The 14,545-nt window shown below is 35.8% G+C and overlaps 1 protein-coding gene across 2 annotated transcripts; it reads left to right on the top strand.

Moving 5' to 3' along the window:
• Positions 1 to 1,084: 1,084 nt before the first annotated feature.
• On the top strand, positions 1,085 to 14,079 carry LOC108991619 (coilin-like). 2 transcript variants are annotated; one of them, XM_035684602.1, is made up of 14 exons: positions 1,086 to 1,366; positions 1,887 to 1,951; positions 2,050 to 2,271; positions 3,486 to 3,719; positions 4,170 to 4,239; positions 5,199 to 5,276; positions 6,777 to 6,945; positions 7,113 to 7,144; positions 11,623 to 11,817; positions 11,891 to 12,085; positions 12,281 to 12,352; positions 12,435 to 12,584; positions 13,213 to 13,372; positions 13,453 to 14,079. In XM_035684602.1, the coding sequence occupies exons 1-14, from the start codon at positions 1,178 to 1,180 to the stop codon at positions 13,638 to 13,640; spliced, it is 2,019 nt and encodes a 672-aa protein (XP_035540495.1). In that variant the 5' UTR covers positions 1,086 to 1,177; the 3' UTR covers positions 13,641 to 14,079. The 2 variants fall into 2 exon arrangements, with proteins under 2 accessions (XP_018821507.1, XP_035540495.1); XM_018965962.2 differs by lacking the exon at positions 11,891 to 12,085 and having other exon boundaries at positions 1,085 to 1,366.
• The last annotated feature ends 466 nt before the right edge of the window (positions 14,080 to 14,545 follow it).

Raw genomic sequence — 14,545 nt, 5'->3', positions numbered from 1 at the left:
ACTATAACTAATACTAATATAGTTATACTAATCACTATAATTATATATAGTATTAATATCACTATTAGTATAATACTATAATATATAGTATTAATAATAACTAATACTAATATAAGTATTAGTATAACTAATATTTATATATATTAATATATATATATCAAGTATAAGAGATTAGAGATTTATATATATATATATATCAAGTATATTAGTTTATTATTAATATTTCGGTGCTTTTTTTTTAATATTCATATATAATAATATATATCATATATTTTTTTTTTATAAATTTTCATATATATATAATATATAAAATAGATTTATATTAGTTAGTATACTACTATACAATACGGCGTCGTTTCTATTGCAATAGGACTTTCTTTTTAATTTTTGAATGCATGTTAGTATGTTACTTGTTTTATTTAGTTGTATTTTTTGTTATAATCAAAAGTTTAATTAATTTAGATTGTAATGTTAAGAAAATTGAAATTTGAAAGCTCACAATTTTTTTTTTTTTTTAAAGTAGGTCAAATATGAAGTTAAAAAAGATAAAAAAATAATAAAAAAATCCGACTCCGACTCCGACTTGAGCGGATTTTGTATGTCTCGGAGTCGGAGTCGGAGGTCGGATTCGACCTCCGACAAAGTCGGAGTCGGAGTCGGAGGTTGGGCCCTCTGACTCCGAAAGTGTCGGTGCTCGGCTCTATAGGACCTGGACACAGCGATAAAAATAAAAAATAAAAAATAAAAATAAAAACTCAAAATTACAATGTTGAAAGTATGAGGTGTTGGAACAGTGAGTTGAGATAAGATAAGTTAAGATGAAAGTTAAAAGTTAAATAAAATATTATTAAAATATTATTTTTTAATATCATTATTATTTTAAAAATTAAAAAAATTAAATTATTTATTATATTTTATATAAAATTTAAGAAAATTATAATAATAATATGAGATTAAATATTTTTACTATTGGATTTAAAACGGGTATTAAAATAGAAAAAAAGGGAGTAAAACAAAATTTTTATAACCAAAAAAAAAAAAAAAAAAAACCATAACAAAGAGGAAAGAGGCAGAAACGGCATTAATGATGAAACCTCCACCGAGGGTTTAAGAAACGGAGGGCCTGGAGCACTACACTGCTGCGAAAACTGCTCATCTATCTCGCTCTAGTCTTTCGATGGAGAGCGTGCGGGTTCGTTTAGAGTTCAAGCGCCGGGATGTTCTGAACAAGTCGCAGTTGATGGAGGGACTGATGCGAAGCTGGCTTCTCCTCAAACCGGAAATGGAGACCATCTCCGGCCTCGCTGCTTATCTCCTTCACACATTCGACCTCTACGACTCTTGCCCCAGCGGCCTCATCCTCTCCGTAAGAAAATCTCTCTCTCTCTTGCTTTCTTCATGCCCTAATTTGCAGCTCAAAACAAACTGTATTGGCTGTGGAGAAAGTTCACGAAATGCAGAAAAAAATGATGAAGTTTTGAGAACTAATTTTTGGTGTCGATATAGTGCGTGAAATTTAATTATTGATTTGCATATTGACAATTGGAAGTGTTGTACCTTGATAGAGAGTCTTGCACAAGATATCTTTTCTTTTCTATGATAGGCTGTTTCCTTCTTTATCTACATTTTATCAATAATCAGTCAAAACACTGCGGTCAGATTTTGTGAAACGAATGGTGGAATCAATATCATAACAAGAAATACTTGCTACTACTTGTGCCATACGGCTGTGCTGATTTGCCTGTACATCGTTGTAAACAATGCAATGCACAACTTGAAAATGTTCCAGACTGGACTTGTTACTGCTTTTGTTGCATTGTTTGTCTCTTGTACTCATGACATTATTCAATAATCTTCAATTTACAACAGCGTGATCTTTCTTGCAGATGGATGGCTTTGTGTTACCACCTTTTGAGTCAACTTGTATTTTGAAGGATAAAGATATAGTGTGGTCAGTCTGAGTAGAATTTTAGTTTGTTTAGCATATTATTTATTGATGTTCTCTAAAAAGGATTGTAGACTTTATTTTTTTATCTTTCTTTTAAACAGTGTGAAAAGGAAAGGGGATTCAGTGGTTGATACTATCCAGGCAGGTGAAGGATTGGACTTTCTCGAGGTAGATGAGAATGTGGAGAAGCAATCTTTGCTTGAAGGTCTGAAGCTTTTGGCAAATGAGGAGTTTGAAAAGGAACATAATGAAAATGATGACAGTGTACAGGAGTACATGGTTACCAGAAAAAGGAAGGCATCAAAGAAACTTCAGGGCTCAAGGTATATTCCGTTTCATTTGAGATTTAATTGTTATCTTGCTGCTTGTCCTGTAGTTTACAATCATTTTCATTATTTTGAACTAGTTTCGAATTTAATGTTTCATTATATCACAGATTGAGTCAGAAAACTGAACTCAACTAAACTTCCAGTTAAATTGGGGTTGGCACGAGGTGATTTTGGAAACAAAAAAGAGAATTAATTCCCCCCAATTCAATTTTGTTTTAGGATGTCATGCTTTTGACTCACATGTGATTATTGTGATAGAAAAATTCTATATACTACACCATCATCCCACTATGATGCGGTGCATTGCCCATCAACCTGTGGTTTATTTTTGAAGAAAATTAAGAGATGATCTAAGGGTGATGGAAAGTGCCACATTTACAAAGTGGGATGAAAGTGGAATAGGAGTGTAATCTATAGCATTACTCATTGTGATAGCCTAAAGGCATCAATTTTTGAACTTTTCTATTACGTTGATAAGATTCAAATTGTTAATCTGTTTTTTTTTTTTTTTTTTCTTTCCAATCATCCAGCACATTTCAGATAAGAAGAGATTTCATATAAAATCTTTGTGCAGTCTGAAATGCTGGACAGTAAGTCTCTAAGTATTTATTTTATAAGAAAAAAAGGATGTCTAGCAGTGCATTGTTAGCCCAAATATAATTTACAATCTCATCTGATTTACAGAAGCTCACTGGAAGTGATGTCATGGACATGGTATTTTAGATGTTTTATATCTTGTTTTGTGGGCATTAACATGAATCTGATTAAATCATAAGAAATTGCCCTTTTACATTGCATCTACATGTAAAAGGTCAGGTACGGTCATGTATCTGGGTTGAGTTGACTACCGAGGGGTTGGTTGGAACTTGGAAGGGCCCTGCCATCGTGAGGTTCCACATCATTAACAAAAAAAAAAAAAAACATTGCATCTGCTTGTTCAATTTAAGAACTTTTTCTCTGAGTATTACCTTGCAGTGAGTTTTCTAATGCTATTTTGGACGGTGATTTTTATTTTGTTAAGGTTAGTTCTGAAAGTTTCAGGTATCCTTTATTTGCTTCCTAAATATTTGTTTCATTTTACCAAAGGTTGCATTATTATTTTTTTGAGCTATTCTTTTCGCGCTCTGTTATGTTTCCATCTGATCGTTTTGGGATGTTGACAAGCAATGCTTGGGTACGTAGCTCAAATTTTTAACCCTAAACTACAGGAGGAAGAAAAATAAGGTAGCTACTACTGGCAAATGTTCAATTGTTTTAGAAGATGATCAGAAAGACATCCATGCAGAGGAGAATGGAAGCCTTCATCAATGTGGAGTCCTCCCCAAAAAGAGTGTCAAGAAGGATAAGTTATTCAGATTACCTGTTGAACAGGATAAGTCAAGTGTCCCAGAAAGTGATGAAAGAAGTAATGACACTACTAAATCTGCACCCAGTGCAAAGAGGTGGCATACAAATACATACATGTATACATACATACATACATACATGTATAACAACAAACCCATTTTCTTCCATTTAAAAATTCGTCACACTTTATTTATTTATTTATTTTGCACTTTATCAATTTGTTTTACTTATAAAAAAATTTTATTTATTTTTTGCAGTTTCATTGGTGGCTTAGTTTATCTTAAACTAAAAGATACTATCTCATGTTTGGTATAATATGAGTAATAATTTTCACTACATCAAATATTCTAGTATTTTATTTGGTGATTTATGTTGACATGTAGATGGAAAAACTTGTTCCTGGTGCATTGTAATTTGTTGCTAAACTATGCATGCATCTTTGCATTTATGCAATCATTTCTATATCTTCTAGTGTCTTCAATTACTCTGTGGTGTGCTCCCTTTTTTCTTACAAATATTATTTCTCTCTCATTTCTATTTCTTAGGTTCTGCCAGCTTGAAGAAAATGGTGAAGAAAGTGTCGATGTATCCCATAAGCCTTGTGAAACTAAAAAGGTTGTTGAATGACATCATTGTTTGGTTTGGATGTCGTGTTTACTTCCAAACATCTTTAATATTTCCAAGATATGAGGGCAACTAATGCATATAGCAGTAATTATGATATTTTTTTACTTAGTATTATCTCCATGTATGAAGTATACTTTTGCCTGATCAACAAAAGCAAGGATATCTGGGTTACAGTTCTATGCCCAGGTATTTGGTAATTTAAGTAATGAAAATTAAGAGCAGTATAATAGACTTCTCAAACTTGCCCCATTTGGGGTGAGGTCAAGGAGGAACGCTTGGGTGTTGAACCATAATTTCATCCCTAATCATATAAATTATGTATTCTAATTCTAATTTAAAAGAAATGCTGTTTGCATTTTTTTTCTGCTATCAATCCATTAGAAATTCGTTTGATCCGATTGGAGATTTTTATAATATCCCTCTAGGGCTAATTATGTCATACTTTTTTTTTTGGTAGTTGTGTTCTATATATATTGAAGTTTGCTACTTCAATATGTTTTCCTTTCTTGGATGTGAAATTCATGCAGGATGTTTGGTGATTCCCAATATATTATAACAGTACGGTTGAGAAAGTCACACACTTATTGCTAAAGATTTTACATATAAAAAAAACAGTTGAGACAGTCAAAATTTTATAAAATTAGTGAGGGAAATAAGAAAAGAAGTACCATATTAGAAACCCATTTTAGTCATCTCCTGTAGTAAGGATATCGGCCATGCGAGTATGACCAATGAGCCCAAACTTGTGCCGCTATCCCGAATGCAAGGAACCTTACCTTGTGAGATAGGTAGATGCTCTATGTTCCAGGATCTTGGAATTTTATCTTTCACCTCTGTGTATGTGTTATAGCACCACAACTAAATCAGTTAATTCGTAATACTTGGTTCTCTCTTTTAGATCAACTTTAAGGTCTAACTCTTGAAAAGCCTTCTTTTATTTTGGTTAGGTCCCTAGTAGGAGCGCTCGGCGTAAAAAGGCAAAGCGGCTATGGTTGAGGGAACAAGACAATGCCGAGAAGAAAAAGGTATTGTTTTTCTTCTTGATAAGTAAAAAGGTACTTGGGTTTAAAATGATGCTTTTGGGATTACCGTTAGCAGTTGTACACAGTTTAGTTTTAGACATAGCCACACACACATACAGACACTCTGTCTCTCACTCAGTGAGAAATGTTGATAACATATAAAGAGTTGTCAACTCAGATTGTATACGTTATTTGTAACTACAAGGGGCAGCTCAAAGGCTAGGCAACTTGGGTGCTTGCCTAAGGCCCCTAGATTCACTTCATCTTTCCCTCCGAAAAACCTCCAAAAAAGTAGGGGAAAGGTCTCTGCATTCATTTTTTAAGAAAAAGTCCATGTAAAAAAGAGGGAAATCGTGTATACTTCCTGTGTACTTAGGCTATGCCTCATTTCAATCAATAAAATTTTATTCTTATAAAAAAAAAAGAGGGAAAAATCTAGTGTTTGTAATGAAAACACCTAATATATTTTTGGACTCTGGTTTGTAAGCTCTATTTTTGTTTAAATTATTACTTAAAAAACAAAGATCTATAAAAAGAAAAAAAGTGTCATGTCAAAGAAGGGCTGCATGACATAAGTGTAGTTGTTGACACATGGCATAATGTTAGTAGACTTTTTTTTTGTGATAATGATTTGAAAAAAGATTGTCTTAACATTGAGAATTTTCTCAAACTTGGTTTATACTCTGATAAGTAACCGAATAATTTGTGAGAAAACAATAAAGACAGCCCAAGGATATAGGAAGTATACAAGAGGATATTTCAAATTTTGAAGGATTAAAAGAAGTTCTACATATAGAAACTAATGCCTCGTTTATTTTCGCAGATGAGATGAGATGACTTGAGACAAAAGTTGAAAGTTGAATAAAATATTATTAGAATATATTTTTTTAATATTATTTTTGTTTTTGGGATTTGAAAAAGTAGAATTGTTTATTTTATTTTGTGTGAGAATTTGGGAAAGTTGTAATGATTAGATAAGATGAGATGAGAATGGTTGTGAAAATAAATGAGTCCTAATACTCCTATATTTTCTTCCCAAATGCATTAATTGTCTATAGAATATGATTGCAAATACCCATAATAATTGCTACTATGTAAAGAAGTTTTTCAAAATGATCAACTGTGGCACAAGAGAAATTAAATAAATTAGTCAGTAGATATTGAAAATAATGTAGAAACAAATCTTGATTACACTTTTTTTATAGGCTTGATTACACATTTTGATTAGTAATTTTGCATCATATTAAGGTATCATTTAAAGTGCCTCATTTTGACTTTTCCCCTTGTGTATGATCCGCTCGGATGTGTAATTGTGTTTATCTTTTGATCTGCATGCTAAACCAATGAATGCAGTGATGTAAGGTTGGGATTATTGATCAGTGTTCTGAAGTACCTATATGCCTTTAATGGACATTAATCCATTTAAAGTGCCTCATTTTTTTTTTTTTTACCTATAAAAAAAAATAAAATCCATTGATAACTGTGCTTTACTGAATTGTATAGCTACGTCAAGGGCAAACACACAAAAGAGATGATGAGCAATCACCTGTCAAAGATAATCAGAAATTATTTGAAGAACCTCAACAACCAGATGAAAATAGTGAGGAAGAGGATGAGGTTGTCCCAGTAGTAATTAGGCCAGGACATATTCGATTTGAGCGTCTTGATAAAGGTCTCTCTCTCTCTCTCTCTCTCTCTCCATCAATTGAGGGTAAATGGATGGCTGTATTTTTCTGGAATTTCATTTTAAAGTGATGTTACACCACATATATGGCATTGTTAAATAAAGGCCTCGTTATTACAAAGTATCTGATATTGTTTTTGCTCTCGTGGATACAGTTAGAGATGTCCAGCAATATCAAACTCCAATGGTATGCCCTATTTATATTTCTAATTTGTTCACTGCTACCCTGCCTTTTGATTTACTTTCTTGTTGAGTGCATGTTTGAATTTATATATATATATATATGTTTTTTTTTTGCATCTCTTGATATGATTTTCATCTTCATCTTTTTTCTGTATGGGGGATGGGGAACAAATTAGAGAGAGAGAGAGAGAGAGTTTACAAGCATGTTTTGTAATTTGTTTTTAGGTTTAGGGAGCTATATTGATTAATGATATTTGTATTATAGAAGTTATATACTTTATTGAGTTAGCCATTTCCTTGTTTATTTTCATTTGAAATGCCCTGAAACCAATAAAAAAAAGGTTGGGTGTTCCCTATTGTATACTTCCAATGTACTTGGGTTGCAACCCTACGCGCTCCAGTTAGCTCATAATACAGTGGCAGGGACAGAGAAGGGTATGGGGTTCGGTGAGGAGAAGTCAATGTTTTTTGACTCTACATCGGAGTCAGAGGACGCAGACTACACTCTCCATATGGTATATAAAGGAGGCTAAGGTGGATCCAGAGCCATTATGTATATTGTCTTTGCTACTTGCAATGGGAGGTTCACCGTTTGATTGGGTGACTCAGAAAGTGAAGGATATTCAAGATTGTGTGGGGATTCCCTATGAAGGGTTTGAGGAGCAGTTTAGAGCATTACTCGTCGCTATTAAGGCGGGTTGATTTCAATCCCCTAGATCTACTTCTAGGAAAAAGAGGGAGTTGAAGCGTCTCACTTGTTCAATTAATTATGATGGATGGGAGGGGAGTACCAGCAAAGGAAGATCTAAGGGGAAAGTTGTTTCTTCCCATGAAGCTTAGAATTCTTTCTTGGAACATTCGAGGTCTCAATGATCCCAATAAGCGTCTTCAGGTTAAGAATCTCTTACGTCACTGGAAATTGGATATTGTTTGTTTGCAGGAAACCAAGATCAAATTCATTGATCGAAGCATCATCACTAGTATTTGGGGCTGTCCATAAGTGAGATGGGCGTATCTTGCTTCTGAGGGAGCATTTGGGGGTATTCTTATCATGTGGGATTCATGAGGGTAAGAGATACTTTAAGTTTGAAAATATGTGGCTGGAAGTCAATGGTTTTGTGGAGAAAGTTAGGGTGTGGTGGTCCTCGTATCCTTTAGAGGGCTCATGAAGTTTCAGATTGGCCGGGAAGTTGAAAGCATTGTAGAGGGATTTGAAGATGTGGAATATAGAAGTCTTTGGACATATAGATAAGTGGATCGTTGTACTAAAATTTTCCATCAGGTGGCTAACTCTCGTCGTAGGAATAATGCAATCGAGATGCTCCAGGTTGATGGACAGGTCTGTTCTGATCTTGATACCATTAGGAAACACATTGTTAACTTTTACAAAGATCACTTTTACGAAAAACTTGATGGCATGCCTTTTGAGTCTATCAATCAGCCAAGTTCGATGTGGCTGGAAAGACCTTTTGAAGTAGATGAGGTTCTTCAGGTGATTCGTGGGATGGCTAAGGATAACGCCACAGGTCTGGATGGGTTCCCTATGGCCTTCTACCATGATTGTTGGGATGTGGTTGGGGAGGATATTATACAGGTTTTTTGAGAACTCTACACTTTCGGTAAATTTGATAAAAGCATTAATGCGTCTTTTATTGCTCTTATCCCCCTAAGAAAGTTGGGGTAGTGGAGGTGAGATTTTCGGCCTATTAGTCTCATTAATAGGGTGTATAAGATTATTTTTAAGGTGACCGCTAATTGCATGAGTGCTGTCATGAATAGTATTATTTCAAAATCCTAAAATGCTTTTGTGAAGGGGAGTCAAATATTGGATTTGGTTTTGATTGCCAATGAATGTTTAGATTGCATAATCAAGGAGGGTACACCCGGACTCTTGTGCAAGATAGACATGGAGAAGGCTTATGACCATGTTAATTGTTTTGTGCTATTTACTTGGGAGATGCGGTTTTTGGGGAGAGATGGATTTCTTGGATTAGGCATTGTATATCTACTGTCCGCTACTCGGTTTTGGTGAATGGTGCGCCGGAAGGCTTTTTTAACAGCTCTAGGGGATTAAAACAAGGGGATCCCCTCTCCCCTTTGTTGTTTGTCATAGTTATGGAAACATTGAGTTGCATGTTGGAGCGGCTGTTAAGGGAGGTTTCCTTGCTGGATTTTTAGTGGGCGGTGTTAATATATCTCACATTCTCTTTGCTGATGACACTACTTTTTTGTGAGCTGGACAAAGATCATATGCAATATTTGATGGCTGTACTACTTTGCTTTGAAGCTGTTTTAGGCCTGAAAGTAAATCGCTCGAAGTCTGAAATGGTTCCTGTTGGTAATGTGAATAATATTCAGGGCTTGGCAAATATCTTGGGCTGTAAGGTTGCTTCGCTGCCCTTGAAATTTCTTGGCCTTCCATTGGGGGCTGGCTTCAAGGCAAAATCTATTTGAGATGGTGTGTTAGAAAAAATTGAAAGAAGATTGACTGGCTGGAAACGAGTTTATTTGTCCAAGGGTGGCAAATTAACTCTCATAAAGAGCACATCATCTCCCCTCCATACTTATTTTCTATCCCTATTTCCGTTACCTGCAAGTGTGACCTCGGTATTGAGAAAACCTTTCGTAACTTTCTTTGGGGAGGTGGTATAGGGGAGGAAACTAAGTTCCATCTTGTTGGTTGGGATAAAGTTTGCTCATCATTGCCTTGTAGTTGGTTGGGGGTGCGTAATTTGAAGGTTTTCAACACTTTTGGGAAAATGGTTGTGGAGATATCATAGGGAAGGGGAGAGTTTGTGGAGAGAGGTAATAGAGTTTGAGTCTAATTATGGGAGTATCCCCGAGGGCTGGTGTTCTAAGGAAGTTAGGGGGACATATGGTGTGGAGTTGTGGAAAAATATTCAAGCTGCAGGGTGCAAACAATCCTTTGGGGCCATACCCCCTGGTGAAAAGCTAGCAATTTAACCAGTTCCTTGTAGGAAAACTTCTGAGAGTGCAGTGCACAGGACCGGGGTTTACTTTGTAGGGGTGAGTCCGAAGGGCTTTGCCTTGGAGAGGTTCCCTGACATTAAAAAAAAAAATAAAAAGAGAGAGAGAGAAAGATTCTCCGAGTTTTTCAGTTTCGCAATTGGAAGAGGTCATGATGTTGATTTTTGGCACATTGTCTGGTGTGGTGAAAGGGCTCTAAAGCAGGTGTTTCCCATGTTCTACCAAATTTCTAGTGACAAGGAGACTGTTGTGGCTGATCTATTGGTGTTTCCTGATGGTACTATCCATTGGAATGTTAGTTTTTCAAGATTGGGAAATGGATATGTTTGCTGCTTTCTTTGACTCGTTGTATGCTATATCGTTTGACAATGAGATGGAGGATAAGATGATTTGGAATCTTGGAGAAAATAAAAAGTTCTCGGCGCGCTCCTTCTATAAGGCACTCTTGGGATTGTCTAATGATCCTTGTTTTCCTTGAAAGGCTATTTGGAACTGCAAGGTACCTCCTAAGATTGCTTTCTTTATATAGATTGCAGCTCTATGGAGGATTCTCACCTTGGATAATTTGAGGAAACATGGTATTACCATTTTAGACTGGTCCTGTATGTGCAAGAAAGATGGGGAATCAATGGATCATCTTTTGTTACATTGTGAAGTGGCCCGGGGTTTATGGAATGAGATCCTTAATCGGACCGGGGTGGTATCGGTTATCCTTGGAAGTGTTAGGGATATCCTAAAGAGCTGGACAGGTATTAGGGGAAATGCCCACATCGCTGCTGTGTGGAGAATTATCCATGATTTGCTTGTATCTCTCACTAGTGCTTAGTTATAATTAGGCTTGGTCAATGTATACTCCCGGTGTACTTGGGCTATGCCTTTATCATCTATAAAATTTTACTTTTACTTATTAAGAAAAAAGTTTTTTTTTTTTTGATTGGTGAAAAAAACAATGTGCCTTGCTTAACGGAAAAAAAAAAAAAAAATACACAAGGGCAATACCAGACCCAGCAATACATAGAAACCTGACAATGGTAAAGCAATATGGGACTTGCTTCTTTTGAAGGAGTGACAAAGTTACTTCAATTATTAGATGGAAGTGAGACAATTAGATTGGTAGGGTTATCTAGTCCATGCTTTGTCCTAAGACATAAAAGAACTGGATTGTCCCATAGATACTGCAGTGTCTTGATAGTCTTTTCTTTTCCTTACAAAGGATACAAAACGAGACACAAATCACTCCATAGCTTTACCTTTTAGTTCATATATTTTTTTATAAGTAAAAGTAAAGTTTTATTGATATAAAAGGATCGGCCAAGTACACCGGTAGTATACAACGAACATGCCTAGAAGCACTAGCTTTTAGTTCATATTCATTAATTACCCTCCTAATGTATCTGATTCCTATGTTTCATAGATTCCCTTCTTGTCTTTAAATTCACTAGTGCCATCTTTAAATTCACTAGTGCCATTTTATCATCTCGGGCCATTCTTCAGGAGAGTTTGCAGTGGAATGGAATAACCAGCAAAAGGAAGGGTCAAAAATGGGGTTTGGAGAAAGTTGCTTATTACAAAAGGAACGATCATGTGAATTCAAATGAAGAGATTGCTGAAATGGTTACTGCTGAAGAAGCACCTGCAAAAAATGCCATAGATTTCGATAAGCTTAAACCTTATACTAGCTCACCTAAGGTTTGTTTTCTTTTTCATTTCATGTGTCTTTGCTTGCAATAGTGCCATTTTATCATCTCGGGCCATTCTTCAGGAGAGTTTGCAGTGGAATGGAATAACCAGCAAAAGGAAGGGTCAAAAATGGGGTTTGGAGAAAGTTGCTTATTACGAAAGGAATGATCATGTGAGTTCAAATGAAGAGATTGCTGAAATGGTTACTGCTGAAGAAGCACCTGCAAAAAATCCCATAGATTTCGATAAGCTTAAATCTTATACTAGCTCACCTAAGGTTTGTTTTCTTTTTCATTTCATCCGTCTTTGCTTGCAATATGCTTTATATTATAAGACTACTTTTCTGCTTACACTTCCTCTAGATATATTGGATTTTTTCTGTGGAGAATATATTATTGTGCCTCATCAAACCTTGAGTTCCTTTCTCATTTTACTTGAATCAACTAAAGTCTGTGTTCTTAATTTGTTGCAGAAAGGTGATGTAGTTGCGTATCGCTTGATTGAGTTATCATCATCATGGACCCCCGAGCTTTCCTCCTTCCGGGTACAATTCTTTTCTCCTATTAAATAAACTGTACAAGTCATTTTAAACATGGATATAATCTGCCATATTCTTTTTCCTGTAGGTAGGGAAAATATCATGGTATAACCCTGAATCCAATTGGATTTTGCTGGTAACAGTTCCAGAATATCCAATTGATTTTGAGAAGATAACTGAGGAGCCATCTGCAGCACAACCTGATACATCCCTTTATGGGGAAGATGGGTCTTTAAAGGTACGCAGGCTGTTCATTTCATTTTATTTTTCATTACTTTTCCCCACATTTTGACACTCAAGGGGGTGAATTATGTGTTCTGAAAGAGACTTCAACCATTTTTGGCGGTACCTCAACGGGCTTAACCATAGATATCTCATGAATTTAAATGTATTACTTATTCATATGCTTTCATCTTAAGCAGTAGGTATACTTGGAGGGGAATGCCAGACTTGAACCATTCTATTTTTTCTAGGTCCTAAAACTGATTGAGGTTGATATTTTCTGTATGTTTCAGTCTCTACTGATTCATCGATTCATTTTGGGCTGATCTGGTCTTAATTTTTTTGATCTGGTCTCAAATTAATGTTGAAAAAGCAGAAGCTTTATAACTACAATATTATAAAGAACTGCTTAGCTGATTGATTATGACCTAATCTTGACATATATTTAGGTGCTCGACCAGTAAATTGTTCTGGTTATCTTCATGTAAGGGTTCACTTTTCTTTGCAATGAGCTTGTACAGATGGCTTACATCTGTACTTGGGGTCCTTGGTTCAGTAAAAGAAAAAAACTGAAACTTTTTAATCAAGCAAACAAATGCAGATTATTTTTGTTTGCAAAAGCTGACAATTGAAGCTGTTCACAGATAAATTATTCCTCTCTCATCGATATCCGCATTGTCAAGTATGGGAACTTGGATACAACAGAAGTCACTGGTGAGGTTATTGAAGTTCCTGCGGGTAATCAAACTCCAGTATCATGTGTCGCGGCCAGCACCCCCGTCCAAGACCCTATCCCTGCACGAGGTATCTACTGTCAGTTGTATTCATGCTAGGAGTCTGGTACTTTCATGGGCTGAATCTCATGATGTGTTGTATCTTTGTAGAAAACGGAGAAGTAAATGCATGGGATGAAATCGGTCAAGCTTTAAATGCAAAGAAGGTCCAGCTATCTGAGGAGGATGGTTGGAGGAAGGAAGAGAGTGCAGGCAAGAGTGGGTGGTCCTATAGGGCCTTGAGAAGCAGTGCACTGGGCCCAACAATGGCACGTTTGAGAGCGCAAAATGGACTATGAGATTCAGCTGGCCGCGTGGTTTGGCAAATTTCAATGGAAGGAAAAGAATATCATATCTGGTTTTGAGTAAATTAGAGGCAGTGAGGGCTATTGAAGACTTGGCGCTAATGTATAGAAAGGTGTTCAATTTTAACGATAGTCTCAAGTGGAGGCGACTGTGGGAACTTACATTCGTACATTTTTTTTTTCTCGGCTTTTTGGTCTTTTTCAAAGTCCGAAGTTTAATTTTATCTTTTGTACACAAGTGATCGTGTTGTCAGACAGACAATGGGATTGATTTGAGCAATTCTTCCGTCGGAAGGTCTCTGATTTAAGTTGAGTCCAAATTAGGGTGTCGAATTATCAAATTGAAGCAGTCTCGTTGATAAAATAGAGAAAAGCATGAGACGCTTGTATCTGAATTTTCAAGTAATTACCACTGCCTTGTGATTTGCCCGTCGGCTGAGGTGCCGTGCCACTCACTTCCTAGCGCAGAAAGTTCACTCTTTATCAGGTGCGTGTCAACCCAGGACACTTTAATTAAACAATTGCAACGTATTTCTTTCTTTCTTTCTATTTTTCCCTCTTTTTTTTATAGAATGGTCAAATCCATATTAGCTATAAATTGCTTATTACTCGAGGGAAAGAAGTCTTCTATCAAAAGAATGCCCAAGCATGATCGTGCAGAAGACTAATAATTATAAAAACTTCTTCTAGTTCTTCAAATATTTGTTCTAGTTATATTAAAAAAAAACCGCCTGCCCAGTCTCCCACTCATCATCTATCTAGAAGCAAGTGTAGTTCACCGGTTCCACCGAATGCTCCCGGTTGATTGAATTTTTTTTCTTTGAAATTTCCTGCTAATTGATTTGTGAAATATAGTTTTGTGAAATATAGTAAAATCCTATATTTTACAAATCATTCTT

This window comes from Juglans regia, chromosome 13 (genome assembly GCF_001411555.2).
Source record: "Juglans regia cultivar Chandler chromosome 13, Walnut 2.0, whole genome shotgun sequence".
NCBI lineage: Eukaryota > Viridiplantae > Streptophyta > Magnoliopsida > Fagales > Juglandaceae > Juglans > Juglans regia.
The sequence above is the reverse complement of the archived record's forward strand: the minus strand, read 5'-3'. Positions and strand labels throughout refer to the sequence as shown.